At 45.9% G+C, this 24,005-nt stretch overlaps 1 protein-coding gene across 2 annotated transcripts in view; it reads left to right on the plus strand.

Annotated features, from left to right (window-relative positions):
• KIF21B (kinesin family member 21B) overlaps nucleotides 1–24,005 on the plus strand; it is a 637,471-nt gene that overhangs the window by 294,403 nt on the left and 319,063 nt on the right. For both annotated transcript variants that reach the window (XM_077295392.1, XM_077295391.1), the window contains exons 20-21: nucleotides 3,210–3,404; nucleotides 22,695–22,796. In XM_077295392.1, the coding sequence (XP_077151507.1) occupies nucleotides 3,210–3,404; nucleotides 22,695–22,796 (297 nt within the window). The remainder of the gene's footprint in view (nucleotides 1–3,209; nucleotides 3,405–22,694; nucleotides 22,797–24,005) is intronic.

A 24,005-nucleotide genomic window follows, 5' to 3' on the forward strand; every position in this document is an offset into this window, starting at 1 on the left:
GTTCTGCAAAGATAAGTCCTTGCTTGTCCTTTTGCTGTCCACTTGTTGTGGACTTTATTGTTCAGCACATTCTATGTTTTGCTCATTTGTCCAGCTTATCAGTATGGATCTATTCAGCTAAGCTGGAAGCTCTGGGCTGCAGATTTTGCCCTCCACACCTTTAGTCAGGTGTGGAGATTTTTGCATATCTCTGCGGTGGACTTTTTCTAGTTTTTATTACTGACCGCACAGTGTTCTTTCCTGTACTATCTATCTAGCTAGAAGTGGCCTCCTTTGCTAAATCTTGTTTCATACTACGTATGTCATTTCCCTCTCCACTCACAGTCAATATTTGTGGGGGGCTGTCCTATCCTTTGGGGATTTTCTCTGAGGCAAGATAGCTTTCCTATTTCTACCTTTAGGGGTAGCTAGTTCTCCGGCTGTGACGAGGTGTCCAGGGAGTGACAGGAACATCCCACAGCTACTGCTAGTGTTGTGTTAAGATCAGGAACTGCGGTCTGTATAGTTACCACCTGCTCAGAGCTAGTCGCATGTCACTCCTAAATTTCCAGTCCATAACATCAAGCCCAGTGTATAACACAACACAATGTAAGTGGCAGAACGTGGCTGGCTGATATACGACAAACTAACAGAACTGACGTATATCCACTTTGTGACAATTTGAATCTCCCTTTTTTGGGGGGGAGACTGCACCAAAACTCAGGCCCAGTGTATAACACAACACAATGTAAGTGGCAGAAAGTGGCTGGAAGATATATGATAAAATACAAGGACTGTAGTACAATTTCAATCTCCCTACAATGATCTCAGGACAAGTATGGCAGCAATAAAAAGGACTGCTGCACACAAAAGTGTGGACAAATAAACAAGATAACTGCAGAAAGGAGCAACAGGATTTTTGCATTTAAAATAGCAGTTGGTTTGCACAGCAGCGTGCAAACAGCAATGCAGCTATCAGGGAGCCTTATAAGGCAGCCTAATAAGCTACAGAGCTGATGCACAAAAATATAGCCTCCACTGTCCCTGCAAAAAAAAAGGTGGTGTTGGACAGTGGAAATCGCTACAGCATAAGCAGTTTGGGGGTTAATCTTCCTTGCCTAACTATATCCCTTCTTCTGATGAAGCTGCAGCAACCTCTCCCTATGGTAAGATCGGCATAAGTAAGATGGCGGTCGGCGTGCATGCCCCTTTATACCCCCTGTGACGCCGCAGAAAGCAAGTCAATCACTGTCATGCCCTTCTCTAAGATGGTGGGGACTGAGACCTATGTCATCACGCTGCCCACACTCTGCGTCCTCCTTCATTGGCTGAAAAATGGCGCTGAAAGCGTCATATGAAACGCGACTTTGGCGCGAAGATTGCCGACCTCATGGCCGATCCCACACTAGGATTGGGTCATGTTTCATGAAACCCGACTTTTCCGAAAGTCGGCGATTTTTGAATTTGTCCGATCCGTTTCGCTCAACCCTATTCCAGAGCTATAACCTCATAAAGTGACAGTGGTCAGAATTGTAAAAATTGGCTTGGTCATGAGGTACAAAATTGTCTCGGTCCCTAAGGGGTTAATATATCATCATATTATATAGTATTGTGTACTTACAATTGCTCATTTGCCTTTCTACTTAGATAATTCTCCTCTTATCCATTAGGTCTATGATATCACGTGATTTAAAACTGACTAGCTGAATCCTTCTAAGGCCTCTTTCACAAGTCCATCTTTCAGCTCCCGTCACAATCCGTCATTTTTTGAGAATGCAGGATCCTGCAAAAAAGTTTGCAGGATCCTGCATTTTCTCATAGACTTGTATTAGCGACGGATTGTGACGGATGGCCATCCGTTTCATCCGTCTTTCACTGGATCCTGCATTAAAAAACGGTCCGTCAGGCAGAGAAAACGTTCAGAGGAACGTTTTTTCTGCACGTTGGATAATCGGTCAGCGACGCATCCTGCGCTGCCCATCACTGGTTACAATAGTAGCCTATGGGCGCAGGATGCATCGCTGCCTGTGAAAAGCAGGAATCCAGCGACGGGTCCCGCCTTTTCAAAGAGAGCATGCGTGGAAGAATTTCTCGTCAGGGAAATTCTCTCTCGCTCGCTCTCTTTCTCTTTTTACTATTGATGCTGCCTATGCAGCATCAATAGTAACAAGATATAATGTTAAAAATAATAATAATAAAAAAAAAAATCGCAATATTCTCACCCACCGGCGTTCCCGCGCAGCGTCACCGATGCTACCGGCAGCTAGCGTTACTTACTCACAAGACCGCGACTTCTCGTGAGATTTCGCAATGTATTACTAGGCGCGGGAACGCTGGTAGGTGAGAATACTGTGATTTTTTATTTTTTTTTAACCTGGTTTGTTTTGTGTATGCATTTTCGCAGCGGAAAACCGCTGCGAAGACGCATACACAACAGGTGCACATAGCCTCGACCGGTCCATCAGAAAGACGGGCCCAGTGCACACGTTTTCCACAATCTGCACAGGATCCGTCATTTCAACGTCTTGACGGATCCTGTGCAGATTTGGAAGACGGAAGTGTGAAAGAAGCCTAAGCTCTATGTAGAAACAGGAGGTCAGTTTTTCCTTTATGAGTCATGAGTCACTTCAGAAGTCCCTGGAGGAGGGCGCAGCTGAGTCAGGAGTTTAAAAGGGGAATGATAACTGCAGGAAATAGAGACTTCCCTTTTCTACACAGAGCAGAAAAAAAAATATAGCTGGGTAGAAAGGCAAAATGAGCAATTGTAAGTACGCGGTGCTATATACCGTAATATGATGACTGCAATATATTGAGAGGAATATAACTTTGATGGGAGGAGGGCTTCTTTAAGTATACAATCTAAACATCATCTTAAATAAGTATAAATATAATGTACATAAGTCAAAACATAAGATTGTTTTAGAGGTGTAGTTAAATAGTTAAAATGTACAGAGGCATGAAATAAAAGTTTATTCTAAGTTGGTTAACAAGCCCTGACATAATGCAGTTTATTCTAACTATTAATCCCATTGTGGGACTCACGTGAGACTTTAAATCCTGAGTTATACATATACATAAGAGCATTTTTAGAGCAGTAAAACATTGGTATTATTTTGCCTTATTGGTGAAATTTTGCTCTTAGATTATAAGAACTAGCTGCCATTTAACAATGTATTGTATATATACTTTACTTCTCCACTTCTAATGGATTTTTTTGTCATGTATTCAAGAAACGTGAGGAACTTTCACTTCTACAAGACGCACTGCTAAGTCGAGCAGTCATTCCCCCAGAAGAAAGCAGTGGTGAACAGCAGACACAGCAAGACATAGCAGAGGAGTTGGAGGCTTTGGCAGCAAATATTGATTATATTAACGACAGCATTCAGGAATGCCAAGCAATAATTGTTCAAATGGAGGAAACCAAAGTAAGTCTGAAACACATTGAAATAGATAACTGTATTTTGTCCACCCATTTCATTGTCAACTTCTAGCAGATGTCAAACATTGTTTCAGTTATTTTAAGGACTTTTCTGCTTTCAGGAAACTGGACCCCATATACTTTTAAATGCCTAAAGTAACTAAATGAGCAGGGATTCACCATCCCTGGGTCCTGCCAGGGTCTCTGGCACTGCTCAGGTTTTGGTGCCTACAGGGGTGACATCACAATGACAGCAGTGCACATCTGCGCTGTAACCGCTGTTCTCAGCAGCGCTGCTGAGCTCAGTGATTGGCTACACTTGTAATTCACGCTGTCGATGTGACATCAATGTTGGTACCAAAACACAGATAACTGATCAATGTTGGGAACTGGGGCTGAACCTAAGGAGGGTATGTATCTGCTCTGTTTGTTATTTTAGGTATTAAAGGAAATTCATCAGTTGGATCAGCCATGTATGTGGGCATGTAGGTCATAGGAAAATGAATAAACGGATACCTTTATATCTGTAATCTAGTATATTATTCCAGAGTAATCCACATTTTCTTAATATGTAAATGAACTGTTAAGATCTATGGGCCGGACATATTTTTATGAGAATCTGTCTCCAGAGCTTATTTTAACCCCTTAAGGACCACTGAAATAGTGGTCGACAGGATGAGAGTAGCTGCAACTTTGGGTCTTCCAGGGTTGACTACCCCCAACAGTGACACCCCACTTTTCTAAGGCACCCACCGAGAGGAAGTAACGACAAGCTTAGGAAGCTGACAGTCCATTGATGTACGAGGCCAGGTGACTTGATTGTCCCAACTTGGATTCTTTAAACATCTTTGAGGGTTCAGTGATTGTCAATGGAGCATCTCTGTATTTCTTCAGTTAATGCCATGATGTCATGGTTACTGTAATGTAGAGTCTTTATGAACATAGGCAGATCCTTCTTTTTTATAGTTCACAATTCTCATTCAGGCATTCTTTCTCAGGCTTGACGGAAGGTGGAAGGAGGCCATCCCTCCCTAGATTGTTCTTCATATTTGCAGAGCACCAGTGGGTCATCAACATATTAGCAAACATTGTACAATCATCCTGTACCTTTGTTTCCCAAAGATAGTAGAACAATACTAGCCCTGCAATACTAGAATAGATACAATAGCTAATCAACAGCCATTCAACAAATGGTAGCCATTGAACATTAAAGGTATGTGCACACGTCCGGATTTCTTGCAGAAATTTCCTGAAGAAAACCGGAAATTTTCTGCAAGAAATCCGCATTTTTTTTTTTGCGTTTTTTTTCCGTTTTTTTCGCTTTTTTTTAGCATTCTGCAAGCGTAATTAGCTTGCAGAATGCTAAAGTTTTCCAAGCGATCTGTAGCATCGCTTGGAAAACTGACTGACAGGTTGGTCACACTTGTCAAACATAGCGTTTGACAAGTGTGACCAACTTTTTACTATAGATGCTGCTTTTGCAGCATCTATAGTAAAAGATAGAATGTTTAAAAATAATAAAAAAAATGCTTATACTCACCCGCAGACAGCTGATCTCCTCACCGGCGTCCGTTCCGTATAGATGGTGTGTGCGCGCAGGACCTTCCATGACGTCGCGGTCACGTGAGCGGTCACATGACCGGTCTCGACCAATCACAAGATGGCGACGTCATCGGCAGGTCCTTCACCGCACACCAGCTACAGGAACCGAAGCAACAGCGTGCAGTGGAGAGGCGGGAAGACATCGAAGGTGAGTATAGGACTATTTTTTATTTTAATTCTTTTTTTTTGACCAATTATATGGTGCCCAGTCCGTGGAGGAGAGTCTCCTCTCCTCCACCCTGGGTACCAACCGCACATAATCTCCTTACTTCCCGCATGGTGGGCACAGCCCAGTGCGGGAAGTAAGCAGATCAATGGACTCCTAGGTGTACGGAATCCCCTGCAATTCCGCATTTTAATGAACATGTTGCTTTTTTTTCCGCGATGCGATTTTTTCGCGGAAAGAAAGGCTACATTTGCACAAAAAATGCGGAATACACTGAAAATAATGGGAGGCATATGTAAGCGTTTTTTTTGCGTTTTTATCACGTTTTTATAGCGAAAAAACGCGAAAAAAACGCGAAAAATACTGAACGTGTGCACATGGCCTAATTCAATTGATAATAAGAGTCAACAGTCATTCTCACATGAACTCTAACTCATGTCCCTGGGCCTACTGAAATAATACGTCTGGATAATTATGAATAAATGCTGTGTCAACCCGTGACAGGTGGGTTGACCAATCCACACAGAGTTCTCAATTGTAAATTTAGGGATTTTGAACTGAAATTATATTAAATAACATCATTGTCAATACAAATAATTTAACTTAGACATGATGACTATAAACTAGAATTCTCATAAATTTCTAAATATGTCCATTGATTAAAGGATACTATGTAACAGCATTAAAGCAGGTCATCTTGAGTATAAATCTCAAATATCCACTTACTCTCTTTTTTCAAAAGTATCGAGTCCATATCACCACCTCTAATATTTAATTTTAATTGACATACTGCCCACCACTGAAATTCTTTTCATCGATTCGTAATCCATTTTTATTCTTAAAATATGGTATCTTGCGATTTCTCTCTTGATAAAATAACAAGCGTCAGTTCATGACATATATATGATTTATATTCAAGATGGACTGCCTTAATGCTGTTACACTGTATCCTTTAACATTTCATCAATGGACATTTATGGAAATTTATGAGAATTCTACTTCATAGTCATCATGACTGACTATTTGTATTGACAATGATGTTATTTGATATAATTTTAGTTCCAAATCCCTAAATATACAATTAGGAACTCTTTATGGGTGGGTTGGTTGACCCGTCTGTCACTCATGACAGGAAGTGTAAATATTCTGAAGATGTGGTCGACCCTGCCCTTAGAAAAAGCCAGTATACCTGCGAAACGCGCGTCAGGGACTTGTTGTTAAGGCTGGCGGAATGCACCGAGTAAATGTAGAGATAGTGTAGGTGCGTTCACAGCCAGGGTCCACCATGCAGGAGTGGAGCCTGCTGCTAGTAAATGGCGGCACTATATGGCGGTACTACACCTGAATAGACATGGGTACCGTCACCCGATCTGTATAAGAGTAAACTCTGTTACTTCACAGAGTCGCCGAGATTAAAAATAATGCTGTGCCCTGTTAGCATTCACAGGGCGCAGCAATTGGATACTAGTGGGATCCCTGCAACTCACCCCCACTATGCTGGTGGTTGATCCCGCTCTGACCCTCGGTGGCTTTTGAGCCCGCGCCTGAGGACGCCCTGAGTCAGATGCTGGGATCAAACGGGAGTTCCCACCCTACACTGACGGATTGTCAGGAGACGCTAAAGATAGCGGCACAGAGTGCATACAGTACCGCAGCAGCGGTCACTGCAGGATAGACGCAGTATATTTTGTGCCTGGTGCTGGATGTCACTATCTGACGCTAGACAGCTACAACACTCGCGAGCATTCAACAACTCTAGGGATGGGAATGATTCGGCGCTTTCACCAGAACATGCATACATCCACACATACACAAATATTGAATTATACTAGCGCATGGCCGTGCGGCCATGCAAACCTTTTATAGAGGAAGCTCTCCAGGACTTTTCTAGTGGTCCCATAGGAGCTGCTACAATAGGAGCATGTGACCCCCGACCTCCAATGAGAGGTCGTCCCTTGGGCATGCCCAGTAGAGGAAAAGCAGGACTTAGTCCTAGGAGCGTCTGCTCACCGCTGAACAGTGCTGGTTATAATGGCTGAGCCTGGAAGATCAGCAGTAACCAAGCGCACAGTATCTGACAGAGCCAGACGCTGGGACCGACGTCTCTGCTGAGCATGCTCAACTGCGGCTAAAGAAGAATGGGGGACCGCAGCGGAGGTGGTTCAAGATTCCCCCTGTGCAGCGGCGGGAACTCGACACCTAACATTACCCCCTTCCTAGGGCCCCCCTCCTTGGGCCTTTCTACGCTTGAAGGCAGCAATGAGTTGCGGAGCCTGAATGTGCTCAGCAGGCTCCCAGGACCAGACCTCTGGGCCGTAGTCCTTCCAATCCACCAAATAAATTTTTTTGCTACGTACCACCTTACACCCCAAGATAGCGTTCACCTCACAATCATCCGTAGATGAACCCGATGTCCCGGCAGATGACTCAGATAACCGGGACATGTGAATGGGCTTAAGAAGAGACACATGAAAGGTGTCGGTGATACCTAGGCGTGGAGGAAAAGCCAGATGGTAGACCACAGGGTTACCCTGTTCCAGGACCTTGAAGGGTCCCAAGTAGCGAGGTACAAACTTAGTGGACTCAATTAGGAGCCACATTAAGTCGCCAGGAGCAAAGGATGGAGCGGGGCGCCGATGTGCATTGGCAGAGGACCTCATTCTTTCCTTGGAAGCCCGGATGGCATCCTGAGTGCAGTCCCAAATGTCATGTGCCTCCACAGCCAAGTCTGCAACCCTTGAATCAGCGGAAGACACGGGCATAGGCACAGGAACCCGTGGATGCTGGCCGTAGTTAAGGAGGAATGGGGTTTGTCCAGTGGAGTCAGCTACAGCATTGTTTAGCGCATACTCCGCCCATGGTAGCAAGGATGCCCAGTCATCCTGGCTAGCAGAAACAAAATGTTGCAAATATGTGACCAAGGTCTGGTTGGCCCTCTCTACCAAGCCATTTGTCTCGGGATGGTATGTGCTGAAGAGAGATTCAGCTCGATACTGAGTAGACGACAGAGCTCTCTCCAGAACCGAGACGCAAACTGGGGACCCCGGTCACTGACAATTTTGTCCGGCATACCGTGTAGACGGAAAATGTGATTAACAAATAACGCTGCCAAGGCCCGTGCAGAAGGTAGCCGTGGAAGAGGCACCAAGTGCACCATTTTAGAAAAATGGTCGGTGATTACCCAAATGATGGTGCAGCCACGGGACTTGGGTAAGCCCACCACAAAGTCCATCCCGACCATCTCCCAGGGCCTGTCTGCCACCAGCAGGGGGTAAAGTAACCCAGCTGGCCGTTGTCGAGGAGACTTATTCTTGGCGCAGGAGACAAACGCCCAAATATAGTCTCACGAGCCATATGCGGCCACCAGTACATTCTCGCCAGAGGCTCAGATGTCCTTTTGGTCCCAAAGTGTCCACCCACCCTGGATGAGTGAGCCCAAGAGAGGACCTCCGGTCGCAAATTTGATGGCACAAAAGTCTTGCCCGGGGCACAGACTCTAGCGAAACCGGAGCCACGGTCCTCAGGCTCTCAGTAGGGACAATAAGCCGAGGTTCCTCCTCCTTTGATGACACTACGGAGCGGGAGAGAGCATCGACACAAATTTTCTTCTCCCCAGAGAGAAAATTGAGGGTGAAATGGAACCGGGAGAAGAACAGGGACCATCTGGCCTGGTGAGAATTTAGCCGCTGGACAGTCTGTATATAGACCAAATTCTTGTGGTCGGTGTAAACTTGGAAGGGAAAGCGAGCCCCCTCCAGGAGGTGTCTCAACTCTGAGAAAGCCAACTTCATGGCTAGCAACTCCCTGTCCCCGATGGAATAATTCCTCTCCGCTGGTGTGAAGGTCTTGGAGAAGAAGAAGCAAGGATGCTTCCGACCTTGAGCATCCTTCTGGAAGAGGACTGCTCCAGCACCGACGGAAGAAGCATCCACCTCCATAATAAAAGGTTTATCAACATCGGGGCGTAGAGGGAGTTTGCCCGTAGGAGGTCGAAGACTTTGCAAACATCTCTCCGGTGGGAGTCTATATCTGAGAGTAGATGAGAACATCATCCAGATAGACTACAACCGAGGTGGAGAGCATATCCCAGAAGATATCATTCACAAAGTCTTGGAAAATGGCACGAGCATTACAAAGCTTGAAGGGCATCACCAGGTACTCATAGTGCCTGTCCCTGGTGTTAAAAGCCGTCCTCCATTCATCCCCCTCACGGATGCGAAACAGGTTGTAAACACCCCGCAGATCTAGTTTAGTAAATACCCTCGCTCCCCACAACCTGTCGAATAGCTCTGATTTCAGAGGCAGAGGGTATTTATTCTTAACGGTGATGGCGTTAAGACCACTGTAATCTATGCATGGACGTAGTTCTCCGTTCTTCTTCTGCACGAAGAAGAACCCTGCCCCTGCAGGTGACACTGACATCCTAATGAATCCTCTTGCCAGATTCTCCTGGATGTATTGGGACATCGCCTCCGTCTCCGGGAGAGACAGGGGATAGACTTGACCCTGGGGAGGCTCTGCACCAGGAAATAGGTCAATAGGACAGTCATAGGGGCAGTGGGGTGGAAGGGTCTTCCCTCACAAGATTCACTCCATCCCAAAATTCTCCCTGAGGACCACTCTATATGAGGGGAGTGATAACGTAACCAGGGTATCCCTAGCAGGATCTCGTCTATTCCCTTGGGGATGACAAGGAGGGAAATAATCTCCTGATGGGATGGAGACATAGATAATGTAAATGGGATGGTCTTGTGTGTTATTTATGAGGGCAGTGTCGAACCATTCACCACACATGCAGTCACCGGCTTGGCGAGCATCACCAGGGGTATTGCGTGGCCTTGGGCAAAGGGTGAGGATATAAAATTCCCCTCCGCCCCAGAATCCACACAAAGCTCGACTGTAAGAGTGGAAGGGCCTAAAGAGATTGTCCCCTTAAAAGACAGTTTGGAGGAAAATGCCGCTGTGTCTAGTGTTGTGAATTTGGATTCTGGGCTCCCCCGGTGGCTACTGGTGGAATTGAACTGGTGTCTTCATCTCCTCTGTTCACCTGTTCCCATCAAGATGTGGGAGTCGCTATATAACCTTGCTGCTCTGTTAGTTGCTTGCCGGTCAACAATGTTATCAGAAGCCTCTCTGTGCTTGTTCCTGCTCCTAGACAACTACTAGATAAGTTGGACTCTTGTCCATGTTTGTTTTTGCATTTTTGTTCCAGTTCACAGCTGTAGTTTCGTTACTGTGTCTGGAAAGCTCTTGTGAACAGGAATTGCCACTGGTGTTATGAGTTAATGCCAGAGTTTTAAAGTAATTTCTGGATGGTGTTTTGATAGGGTTTTCAGCTGACCATGAAAGTGTCCTTTCTGTCTTCTGCTATGTAGTAAGTGGACCTCAAATTTGCTAAACCTATTTTCATACTACGTTTGTTATTTCATCTTGATTCACCGCCAATACATGTGGGGGGCCTCTGTCTCCTTTCGGGGTATTTCTCTAGAGGTGAGCTAGGACTAATATTTTCCTCTGCTAGCTTTATTTAGTCCTCCGGCTGGTGATGGGCATCTAGAATCAACGTAGGCATGCTACCCGGCCACTGCTAGTTGTGCGTTAGGTTTAGTTCATGGTCAGCTCAGTTTCCATCTTCCAAGAGCTAGTTCCTATATATGCTGATGCTATGATCTCTTGCCATTGAGATCACGACAGTTTGACCGGCCCACAAAAGGGTTAAAGTCCTTGGCTGAGAAAGGAGAGAAATAAGTAGTCTGCTGAAATTTTTTTTTTTTTTTTTCCTTTTCTTTCCTTTGAATGGCTCTGTGTTCACCTGTTTGCAATGGATCTTCAGAGTGTAACTGCAGGTTTGAATAATCTCGCCACGAAGGTACAAAATTTGCAAGATTTTGTTTGTCATGCACCTGTATCTGAGCCGAGAATTCCTTTGCCGGAATTTTTCTCGGGGAATAGATCTGGGTTTCAGAATTTTCGAAATAATTGCAAATTATTTTTGTCCCTGAAATCTCGCTCTGCCGGAGATCCTGCACAGCAGGTCAGGATTGTGATTTCCTTGCTCCGGGGCGACCCTCAAGACTGGGCTTTTTCATTGACACCAGGGGATCCTGCGTTGCTCAATGTGGATGCGTTTTTTCTGGCCTTGGGGTTGCTTTATGACGAACCTCATTTGGAGCTTCAGGCAGAAACAACTTTGATGTCCCTATCTCAGGGGCAAGATGAAGTGGACATTTACTGCCAAAGATTCCGTAAATGGTCTGTGCTTACTCAGTGGAATGAGTGCGCCCTGGCGGCGACTTTCAGAGAGGGTCTCTCTGATGCCATTAAGGATGTTATGGTGGGGTTCCCTGTGCCTGCGGGTCTGAATGAGTCCATGACAATGGCTATTCAGATCGATAGGCGTTTGCGGGAGCGCAAACCAGTGCACCATCTGGCAGTGTCCACTGAGAAATCGCCAGAGAGTATGCAGTGTGATAGAATTCTGTCCCGAAGCGAGCGGCAGAATTTTAGACGGAAAAATGGGTTGTGTTTCTATTGTGGTGATTCTACTCATGTTATATCAGCATGCTCTAAGCGCACTAAAAAGCTTGGTAAATCTGTTTCCATTTGCACCTTACCGTCTAAGTTTATTCTATCTGTGACCCTGATTTGCTCTTTGTCATCTATTACCACGGACGCCTATGTCGACTCTGGCGCCGCTTTGAGTCTTATGGATTGGTCCTTTGCCAAACGCTGTGGGTATGATTTAGAGCCTTTGGAGACTCCTATTCCTCTGAAGGGGATTGACTCCACCCCATTGGCTAATAATAAACCACAATACTGGACACAAGTAACTATGCGTATTAATCCGGATCACCAGGAGATTATTCGCTTTCTGGTGCTGTATAATCTACATGATGATTTGGTGCTAGGATTGCCTTGGCTGCAATCTCACAACCCAGTCCTCGACTGGAAAGCTATGTCTGTGTTGAGCTGGGGATGTAAGGGGGCTCATGGGGATGTACCTGTGGTTTCCATTTCATCATCTATTCCCTCTGAAATTCCTGAGTTCCTGTCTGACTATCGTGACGTCTTTGAAGAATCCAAGCTTGGTTCGTTACCTCCGCACCGAGAGTGCGATTGTGCCATAGATTTAATCCCGGGTAGTAAATACCCAAAGGGTCGTTTATTTAATCTGTCTGTGCCTGAACATGCTGCTATGCGTGAATATATAAAGGAGTCCTTGGAAAAGGGACATATTCGTCCATCGTCATCTCCCTTAGGAGCCGGTTTTTTCTTTGTGTCAAAAAAAGACGGCTCTTTGAGACCATGTATTGATTATCGGCTTTTGAATAAAATCACTGTTAAATATCAATACCCATTGCCGTTGCTGACTGATTTGTTTGCTCGCATAAAGGGGGCCAAGTGGTTCTCTAAGATTGACCTTCGTGGGGCGTATAATTTGGTGCGAATCAGGCAGGGGGATGAGTGGAAAACCGCATTTAATACGCCCGAGGGCCACTTTGAGTATTTAGTGATGCCTTTTGGTCTTTCAAATGCTCCGTCAGTTTTCCAGTCCTTTATGCATGATATTTTTCGCGATTATTTGGATAAATTTATGATTGTGTATCTGGATGATATTCTGATTTTTTCGGATGACTGGGACTCTCATGTCCAGCAAGTCAGGAGGGTTTTTCAGGTTTTGCGGTCTAATTCTTTGTGTGTGAAGGGTTCTAAGTGTGTTTTTGGGGTACAGAGGATTTCCTTTTTGGGATATATTTTTTCCCCCTCTTCCATTGAAATGGATCCTGTCAAGGTTCAAGCTATTTGTGATTGGACGCAGCCCTCTTCTCTTAAGAGTCTTCAGAAATTTTTGGGCTTTGCTAACTTTTATCGTCGATTTATTGCTGGTTTTTCGGATATTGCTAAGCCATTGACCGATTTGACTAAGAAGGGTGCTGATGTTGCTGATTGGTCCCCTGATGCTGTGGAGGCCTTTCGGGAGCTTAAGCGCCGTTTTTCCTCTGCCCCTGTGTTGCGTCAGCCTGATGTTGCTCTACCTTTTCAGGTTGAGGTCGACGCTTCTGAGATCGGAGCTGGGGCAGTGTTGTCGCAGAAAAGTTCTGACTGCTCCGTGATGAGGCCTTGTGCCTTCTTTTCCCGTAAATTTTCGCCCGCTGAGCGGAATTATGATGTTGGGAATCGGGAGCTTTTGGCCATGAAGTGGGCTTTTGAGGAGTGGCGCCATTGGCTTGAGGGGGCCAGACATCAGGTGGTGGTATTGACTGACCACAAAAATTTGATTTATCTTGAGACCGCCAGGCGCCTGAATCCTAGACAGGCGCCCTGGTCATTATTTTTCTCTCGGTTTAATTTTGTGGTGTCATACCTACCGGGTTCTAAGAATGTTAAGGCGGATGCCCTTTCTAGGAGTTTTGAGCCTGACTCGCCTGGTAACTCTGAGCCCACAGGTATCCTTAAGGATGGAGTGGTATTGTCAGCCGTTTCTCCAGACCTGCGGCGGGCCTTGCAGGAGTTTCAGGCGGATAGACCTGATCGTTGCCCACCTGATAAACTGTTTGTTCCTGATGATTGGACCAGTAGAGTCATCTCTGAGGTTCATTCTTCTGCGTTGGCAGGTCATCCTGGCATTTTTGGTACCAGGGATTTGGTGGCAAGGTCCTTCTGGTGGCCTTCCCTGTCACGAGATGTGCGAGGCTTTGTGCAGTCTTGTGACGTTTGTGCTCGGGCCAAGCCTTGTTGTTCTCGGGCTAGTGGATTGTTGTTGCCCTTGCCTATTCCTAAGAGGCCTTGGACGCACATCTCGATGGATTTTATTTCAGATCTGCCTGTTTCTCAGAAGATGTCTGTCATCTGGGTGGTGTGTGACCGTTTCTCTAAGATGGTCCATTTGGTTCCTCTGCCCAAGTTGCCTTCTTCTTCCGAGTTGGTTCCTCTGTTTTTTCAAAATGTTGTTCGTTTGCATGGTATTCCTGAGAATATCGTTTCTGACAGAGGGACCCAATTCGTGTCTAGATTTTGGCGGGCATTCTGTGCTAGGATGGGCATAGATTTATCTTTTTCGTCCGCTTTCCATCCTCAGACGAATGGCCAGACTGAGCGGATTAATCAGACCCTGGAGACATATCTGAGGTGCTTTGTGTCTGCTGACCAGGATGATTGGGTTGCTTTTTTGCCATTGGCGGAGTTCGCTCTTAATAATCGGGCCAGCTCTGCCACTTTGGTGTCCCCGTTTTTCTGTAATTCGGGGTTTCATCCTCGATTTTCCTCTGGTCAGGTGGAATCTTCGGATTGTCCTGGAGTGGATGCTGTGGTGGAGAGATTGCATCAGATCTGGGGGCAGGTGGTGGACAATTTGAGGTTGTCCCAGGAGAAGACTCAGCTTTTTGCTAACCGCCGTCGTCGTGTTGGTCCTCGTCTTCGTGTTGGGGACTTGGTGTGGTTGTCTTCTCGTTTTGTCCCTATGAGGGTCTCTTCTCCTAAGTTTAAGCCTCGGTTCATCGGCCCTTATAAGATATTGGAGATTCTTAACCCTGTTTCCTTCCGTTTGGACCTCCCTGCATCCTTTTCTATTCATAACGTTTTTCATCGGTCATTATTGCGCAGGTATGAGGTACCGGTTGTGCCTTCCGTTGAGCCTCCTGCTCCGGTGTTGGTTGAGGGTGAGTTGGAGTACGTTGTGGAGAAAATCTTAGACTCTCGTGTTTCCAGACGGAGACTCCAGTATCTGGTCAAGTGGAAGGGATACGGCCAGGAGGATAATTCTTGGGTGAATGCATCTGATGTTCATGCCTCTGATCTGGTTCGTGCCTTTCATAGGGCCCATCCTGATCGCCCTGGTGGTTCTGGTGAGGGTTCGGTGCCCCCTCCTTGAGGGGGGGGGTACTGTTGTGAATTTGGATTCTGGGCTCCCCCGGTGGCTACTGGTGGAATTGAACTGGTGTCTTCATCTCCTCTGTTCACCTGTTCCCATCAAGATGTGGGAGTCGCTATATAACCTTGCTGCTCTGTTAGTTGCTTGCCGGTCAACAATGTTATCAGAAGCCTCTCTGTGCTTGTTCCTGCTCCTAGACAACTACTAGATAAGTTGGACTCTTGTCCATGTTTGTTTTTGCATTTTTGTTCCAGTTCACAGCTGTAGTTTCGTTACTGTGTCTGGAAAGCTCTTGTGAACAGGAATTGCCACTCTGGTGTTATGAGTTAATGCCAGAGTTTTAAAGTAATTTCTGGATGGTGTTTTGATAGGGTTTTCAGCTGACCATGAAAGTGTCCTTTCTGTCTTCTGCTATGTAGTAAGTGGACCTCAAATTTGCTAAACCTATTTTCATACTACGTTTGTTATTTCATCTTGATTCACCGCCAATACATGTGGGGGGCCTCTGTCTCCTTTCGGGGTATTTCTCTAGAGGTGAGCTAGGACTAATATTTTCCTCTGCTAGCTTTATTTAGTCCTCCGGCTGGTGATGGGCATCTAGAATCAACGTAGGCATGCTACCCGGCCACTGCTAGTTGTGCGTTAGGTTTAGTTCATGGTCAGCTCAGTTTCCATCTTCCAAGAGCTAGTTCCTATATATGCTGATGCTATGATCTCTTGCCATTGAGATCACGACAGTCTAGTAAACCTCCTCCTACGGTTACTAGACATGGTCGTTTCCCGACCGCTGGGGACATTTCTTGGCATAATGTCCTACCTCCATGGCCTCATGGGACTCAGATGCCTGAACAGGAGATTCCAGAGGAGTGGCGAAGGTAGGAGCCAACCGGAACCTCTGCCTACACTGGGTTCGCTCCAACCTTCGTTCGTTAAAACGAAGGTCGATGCAGGTGGAAATAGTTATAAGCTCCTCCAGTGTTGCAGGAATCTCCCTGGTGGCCACGGCGTCCTTCACATGGTCAGCCAGTCCCTTCCAAAACACCGGGATAAGGACTTTATCCGGCCACTCCAGCTCAGATGCCAAAGACCGGAAGTGGACGGCGAATTGACTGAGCATGGACGAGCCCTGTGTCAATGCCAGCAGTTGGAGCGCCATATCATGGGTGACATGAGGTCCCATAAAGACCTGTTTTAGAGAGTCCAAGAAGCGAGGAGCACTCTGCACCACACGATCATCGCGCTTCCACAGCGGCGTTGCCCACTCCAACGCCCTGCCCGACAGAAGGGATAAAATAAATCTCACTTTAGCCCGTTCCATTGGAAAACGTGCAGACAGGAGCTCTAGATGTATAGCACACTGACGCACGAATCCCTGACACAGCTTAATGTTACCAGCAAACTTGTCTGGTAACGGGAGACGGGATAAAGTCGGAGCAGGGGTGGCAGTGGACAAACTGGCTGCAGCTATGCTAGCAGCCTGAACAGCGACTGTTGTGACATCCACAGCCGAGGTTGTGCGCTCAAGAACCGCCAACCTACCCTCCAGCTGCTAGATGTACCGTTGTAGACGCTGATCATCCACCATTACTAGCCAGACCCTGGCGCTAGTATACTGTTAGGGCTGGCGGAACGCACCGAGTAAATATAGAGATAGTATAGGTGCGTTCGCAGCACGGGGTCCAGCGTGCAGGAGTGGAACCTGCTGCTTGTAAATGACGGCACTATATGGCGGTACTACACCTGAATAGACACGGGTACCGTCACCCGGTCTGTATAGGAGCGAACTCTGTTGCTTCACAGAGTCACCGAGATTAAAGATAACGCTGTGCCCTGTTAGCATTCACAGGGCGCAGCAATTGGATACTAGTGGGATCCCTGCAACTCACCCCCACTATGCTGGTGGTTGATCCCGCCGTGACCCTCGGTGACTTTTGAATCCGTGCCTGAGGACGCCCTGAGTCAGATGCTGGGATCAAACGGGAGTTCCCACCCTAAACTGACAGATTGTCAGGAGACACTAAAGATAGCCGCACAGAGTACATACAGTACCGCAGCGGCGGTCACTGCAGGATAGACACAGTATATTTTGTGCCTGGGGCTGAATGGCACTATCTGGCGCTACACAGCTACAAAAATCACGAGCATTCAACAACTCTAGGCATGGGAATGATTCGGAGCTTTCACCAGAACAGGCATACATCCACACATACACAAATACTGAATTATATTAGCGCATGGCCGTGCGGCCATGCAAACCTTTTATAGAGGAAGCTCTCCTGGACTTTCCTCGTGGTCCCATAGGAGCTGCTAAAGGACCTGAGTATGTGTCCCCCGACCTCCATTGAGAGGTCGTCCCTTGGGCATGCTCAGTAGAGGAAAAGCAGGACTTAGTCCCAGGAGCGTCTGCTTGCCGCTGAACAGTGCTGATTACAATGGCTGAGCCTGAAAGATCAGCAGTAACCAAGCGCACAGTATCTGACTGAGCCAGACGCTGGGACCGACGTCTCAGCTGAGCAGGCTCCACTGCAGATAAAGAATGGGAGACTGCAGCGGAGGAGGTTCGAGATTCCCCCTGTGCAGCGTTGGGAACTCGACACCTAACACTCGTGTCCCGATCTAATGCTAAGTGTGATTTGAGATAGGGTCCCAATATTAGGACTCAACCTCAAATCTGTCCTAATAAAACACAAAACAAGCCGGCCACTCTCCTTCTCCCACCTGCTTCTCCTCACTGCTGGTGACATATCTCCCAATCCTGGCCCCCCACAGCCCACACCTCCCATGACTACCCCTCCCTATCTAATACGAACTACTTCCAACATAAAACCCGTGCCCCTGACGCCCACCCTCCTGCTCCCTCTCTCTGGAGCACTCTGGAATGCCCGCTCAATCTGCAATAAGCTTCATGTGATTCATTACCTTTTTATCTCTCACAAGCTTGCCTTCCTTGGCCTCACAGAAACATGGCTAACACCCTCTGACACCGCTTCCCCTGCTGCGCTATGTTACGGCGGCCTCCACTTCACCCACACCCCTCACCCCGGCAACAGGCATGGTGGAGGAGTGGGTCTTCTCCTTTCTTCTAACTGCACCTTTAACCCAATCCCACCTCTACCCTCCCTTATCCTTCCCTCTTTTGAAGTCCACTCTGTCCGCATCTACTCTCCCTCCAACCTCCAAGTGGCCATCATATACTGACCTCCAGGACCAGCCACTGCCTTTATTGACCAATTCTCCACCTGGCTTCTTCACTTTCTCTCTGCTGACATTCCCATCATCATCATGGCGACTTCAACATCCCAATTGATACCCCTCAGTCAACAGCCTCCAAACTTCTGTCCCTTACTTCATCTTTTCGACTTATTCAGTGGTCCTCCGCAGCCACTCACACAGGCGGACATACATTAGACCTGGTCTTCACCCGTCTCTGCTCTCTATCCAACTTCACCACTTCCCCTCCCCCTCTATCTGACCACCATCTGCTCACTTTTTCATCCCTGTCCTCCTCACCGGTCACCCATGTCCAGCAACATGCGCATCCCCGCAGAAACCTTGCACACCTAGACTCCCACACGCTCTCTGACTCTATCCTACCATTGACATCCATATCCCCTCTCCATGACACAGACACTGCCACTTCTTTCTACAATGCCACTCTCGCATCAGCTATTGACACGGTCGCCCCTCTCATTCATGGCAGAGTGCGACATATCAATAGACAACCCTGGCACAATAACCCCACTGAAAAGCTCCGGCAACTGTCCAGGGTTGTAGAGCGGCATTGGAAGAAAACACATTTGCAAGACGACTTCACTGCGTTCAAACAGGCAACACTCGCTTTTAAATCTGCTTTCACCTCTGCTAAACAGGCCTACTTCACAACCCTCGTATCCTCCCTATCCTACAACCCCAAACAGTTATTCAAAACTTTTAACTCCCTCCTCCGCCCCCCACTGCCCCCTCCAACCTCCCTCATCTCTGCTGAGGACTTTGCCACACACTTTAAAAATAAGATCGACCAATCAAGGCAAGTCTTCATTGTTCAACCACCACAACCATCTTTGTATTTCAGACCAATGCCCAAACCCCATAACCTCCCTCTCCAAGATCACTTAAGGGGGGGCTTAATTGTCTCCTTTCCAAATCGCACCTCACCACCTGTGCGCTTGACCCCATCCCATCCCACCTCCTCCCCAACTTCACCACCACACTTATCCCATCCCTAATCCACCTCTTCATCCTATCACTAACTTCTGGCACCGTCCCTTCTGCTTTCAAACATGCCACAATCACGCCTATCCTTAAAGAGCCAACCCTCAACCCAACAGCTATGTCCAGCTATAGCCCTATATCGCTGCTCCCATTCGCTTCCAAACTCCTGGAGCAGCACGTCCACGCTGAACTTTCCTCCCACCTCTCATCTAACTTTCTCTTTGACAATCTACAATCTGGTTTCCGCCCCATCACTCAACTGAGACAGCCCTGACCAAAATCACTAATGACCTACTTACAGCCAAAGCTAACGGACAATACTCTGTACTCCTCCTTCTAGACCTGTCCTCTGCTTTTGACACAGTTGACCACTGCCTCTTACTATAGATCCTCTCTTCCTTTGGCATCAAAGATCTCGCCCTATCCTGGATCTCCTCATACCTTTACAACCGCACATTCAGCGTTTCCCACTCCCACACTACCTCCTCATCCCACCTTCTCTCTGTTGGAGTCCCCCAAGGCTCTGTTCTAGGACCCCTACTCTTCTCAATCTACACACTTGGCCTGGGACAACTCATAAAGTCCCATGGATTCCAGTACCACCTTTATGCTGATGACACTCAGATCTACCTTTCTGAACCAGACGTCACCTTTCTGCTGTCCAGAATCCCGGAGTGTCTATCAGCCATATCCTCCTTCTTCTCCTCTAGCTTTCTCAAACTAATTGTGGACAAATCTGAACTCATCATCTTTCCTCCATCTCATAGATCTTCCATACCTGACCTATCTATCGCAATTAATGACATCACGCTTTCCCCCGTACCTGAAGTCCGCTGCCTCGGAGTAACCCTTGACTCTGCCCTGTCCTTCAAACCGCACATCCAAGCTCTCACCACCTCCTGTCGCCTCCAGCTCAAAAATATCTCCAGAATCCGTCCTTTCATCAACCGTCAATCTACTAAAATGCTTGTGCATGCCCTCATCATCTCCCGCCTTCATTACTGCAACCTCCTTTTCTGTGGCCTTCCTGCTAACACCCTTGCACCTCTCCAGTCCATCCTTAATTCTGCTGTCCGAATAATTCATCTCTCTCCTCGCTACTCCTCCGCTTCCCCTCTCTGCAAATCTCTTCACTGGCTCACATTCTCTCAGCGTATCCAGTTCAAATTACTAATACTGACCTACAAAGCCATCCATAACCTGTGTCCTCCATATATCTCAGAACTAATCTCCCGATATCTTCCCTCACGTAATTTCCGGTCCTCCCAAGACCTCCTTCTCTCCTCCACACTTATCCGCTCCTCACCCAACCGCCTCCAAGACTTCTCCAGAATATCCCCCATCCTCTGGAATTCTTTGTCCCAACATATCCGACTATCAACCACATTCGGATCCTTCAGACGGAACCTGAAAACCCACCTCTTCAGGAAAGCCTACAGCCTGAACTGACCCCGCTGCCTCCTCACCACTACTGAAGCTACCGCTTCACCAACACTGGTGCTCCTACAACCCTCAACCTATTGACTCCATTTCCACCATTCTGTAGAATGTAAGCCCGCAAGGGCAGGATCCTCACCTCTCTATATCAGTCTGTAATTGTTAGTTTGCTTACTGTAAGTGATATCTGTAATTTGAATGAAAGGCCATGTGCACACGTTCAGTATTTTTTGCGTTTTTTCGCTATAAAAACGTGATAAAAACGCGAGAAAAACGCTTACATATGCCTCCCATTATTTTAAGTGTATTCCGCATTTCTTGTGCAAATGTTGCATTTTTTTTCCATGAAAAAATCGCATCGCGGAAAAAAAAGCAACATGTTCATTAAATTTGCGGAATTGCGGGGATTCCGCACACCTAGGAATGCATTGATCTGCTTACTTTCTGCATGTGGCTCTGCCCACCATGTGGGAAGTAAGCAGATCTGTGCGGTTGGTACCCAGGGTGGAGGAGAGGAGACGCCGCTGAGGAGATCGGCTGTCTGCAGAGGGTGAGTATAACCATTTTTTTTATTTTTTTGTTATTTTTAACATGATATCTTTTTACTATTGATGCTGCATAAGCAGCATCTATAGTAAAAAGTTGGTCACACTTGTCAAACAGTATGTTTGACAAGTGTGACCAACCTGTCAGTCAGTTTTCCAAGCGATGCTACAGATCGCTTGGAAAACTTTAGCATTCTGCAAGCTAATTGCGCTTGCAAAATGCTAAAAAAAAACGGGAAAAAAACGCAAAAAAAATATGCAGGTTTTCTTCTGGAAATTTCTGCAAGAAATCCTGACGTGTGCACATACCCTAACCCCTTCTCATGTACAGCACCAATCAATGGTGCTATATAAATAAATAATAAGAATAAGAATCTAGAACAGAAGGACATAGCCTTGCACTGCTATGTATAGATGTATTGCTATGTACCAGGATAATCGGCCTTTGGGTTCACTGCCTGCAATGCATCTTCAAGTACCGTATACACAATTCTTCCATATTTAACTGTATAGGCGGTATCTCATAGCTTTAACAACTGCCTGTAATGATGGCGGTTGTGGGTTTGATTCCTGGGGAGACCACATTACCAGAAAAGAAGAAAATTGTTTAATTAATTGTAAGCGTGAGAGATGTCGGTCCCACCCCTCAAGGAGGGATTACAGAGCAACAAAGACTTTGCACAGAGAAGTGAGGGAGGGAAAGTTAGGACAAAGCCCTGATGCACCAGGACAGTCCCACTGATTTCGGGACGGTTGGGAGCTATAGACTTACGAGCACTTTTAAGGCCCACTTAGCTACTTAGCCAGTATTTGTATCTGCTAGTTGGTGTAATTATTCTGACTCTTCAAGGCAGTTGAGTTTGTAAACCCTTAGCCATCAATCTTAGATAACTGTAGATAACTGTATGATTGTTGTACTCACATGCAAAGCGTCCTCAGATAGTTCCAACTTGGCCACACTGACTTGTCATAAGAGTCCAGGAGAAACAGAGTTGATTTTATTTGAAAATCTTGTATTTAGTACAATTTAGCATGTGGAAAGAGTAATCCCAAACAGAGAAGTATACATGTAAATCCAAATATGGCTACAGCAAACTAATAATGGGGAAGAGGGGAGGAGCAAGGGCTAACATCAATAATTACAGGGGAGGAGAAGGGACAAACTTCAAAAGGCAGGGCTTCTGCCTAGCAACAACAAAATACAAAGCATAACATAGAAAACCCACAACAAGCTGTTCCCATTCATGGGACACAACAGTAGTAGAGAGTGAATTCAGCTCATTTAAGCTTATTAAACATCCCCTGACTAAATAATATGTTGAATATATAAAAACATGTATATATTAAAAAAGTGGTAAAAGAATGATGGATATAATTTCTAAAAACTTAATGTATAACAAATTCTGATCATTTAAAAAGGCTTAAGAATTTTTTTTCATGGATATATATTTAAATATTTTGTAGGAAGATCTGGACTCAACAGACACCTCAGTTGTTATCAGTTCCTGTTCCTTGACAGAAGCCCGTCATCTTCTTGACAACTTCCTGCGTGCTTCTATAGAAAAGGTAAATAAAGATGTGTTATAAAAATGTTGCAACATAAAAATAACAGGTTTTACTGCACTTTTTCAGCATATTTTGCTGCATTTTGGTGGCTAAAACAAAATTTATTAAACCTGCACTGCAGACAAATCACACATCTGCACTAATAAATCACAGCAAAAACATATACAGTAAGTAAGTTTTGTTTTATATGATGCATTTTCACTTCCATTTAGAGAAGGTCTTGTTTGCAGAAAAAAAAACACTTCAAAAAACGCAACGTGGGAACATAGCTTTAATAATTTATTTTTATGAATTAACAAAAAGCAAAGTGAATGAAAGAAAGAGAAATCTAAATCAAATCAATGTTTGGTGTGATCATACTTTCCCTTGAAAGCAACATTAATTCTTCTAGGTACACTTGTGCACAGATTTTGAAGGAATTCAGGGAGGGTGTTCCAAATATTTCACATTTTAAATGTTTAGTCCAGAACTGCTATTTTTATTCATTTCAGTCCTTAATGTTTTTATACATTGTTGAGTCACTTGGCCTTTTTTCTATGTCGAATGTATGGGTATTTGGCTGCAACTCTTCCATTAACACCACTTCTGGACATGTATATGGGTCTAGCCGAGTCCCATTGGTTGTGGCCAATATTCAATGTTGCCCATTTTATATGCTTCTTTAAAAGAGCTTGAACAGCTCATGTTGAAATCTCAGTCTGTTTTGAAGTCTTTGCCTTGACAAGACCTAGCTGATGTACCTTGTGTCTTGTTTCTCTGCACAGTGTATGACCCTATGACATGAAACTGTCTTTAAGAACCTCACCTTTGTAGCAGAGTTTGGCTGTCCCTCCCTAAATTTTAAGCCTCCTACACAGCTGATTCTGTTTCAGTTAATACCTATCATTCAATCTACTGTTCACATGAAAATAATGGTCATTATCACCTGTTTAGTATAATAGGTAACACATACATCTGACTGTAATCCTACAAAATTTCTGACTTTGTACAAGTGTACCATTAAAGACCTTGCCCTGTCCTGGATTTATCATACCTTTCTGACCGCACATTAAGCATTTCCCACTCCCACACTACCTCCTCATCCCGTCCTCTCTCTGTTGGAGTCCCTCAAGGCTCTGTCCTAGGGCCCCTACTATTTTCCATCTATACCCTTGGCCTAGGACAACTCATAAAGTCCTATGGCTTCCAGTATCACCTGTATGCGGACGG

This window comes from Ranitomeya variabilis, chromosome 3 (assembly GCF_051348905.1).
Source record: "Ranitomeya variabilis isolate aRanVar5 chromosome 3, aRanVar5.hap1, whole genome shotgun sequence".
NCBI lineage: Eukaryota > Metazoa > Chordata > Amphibia > Anura > Dendrobatidae > Ranitomeya > Ranitomeya variabilis.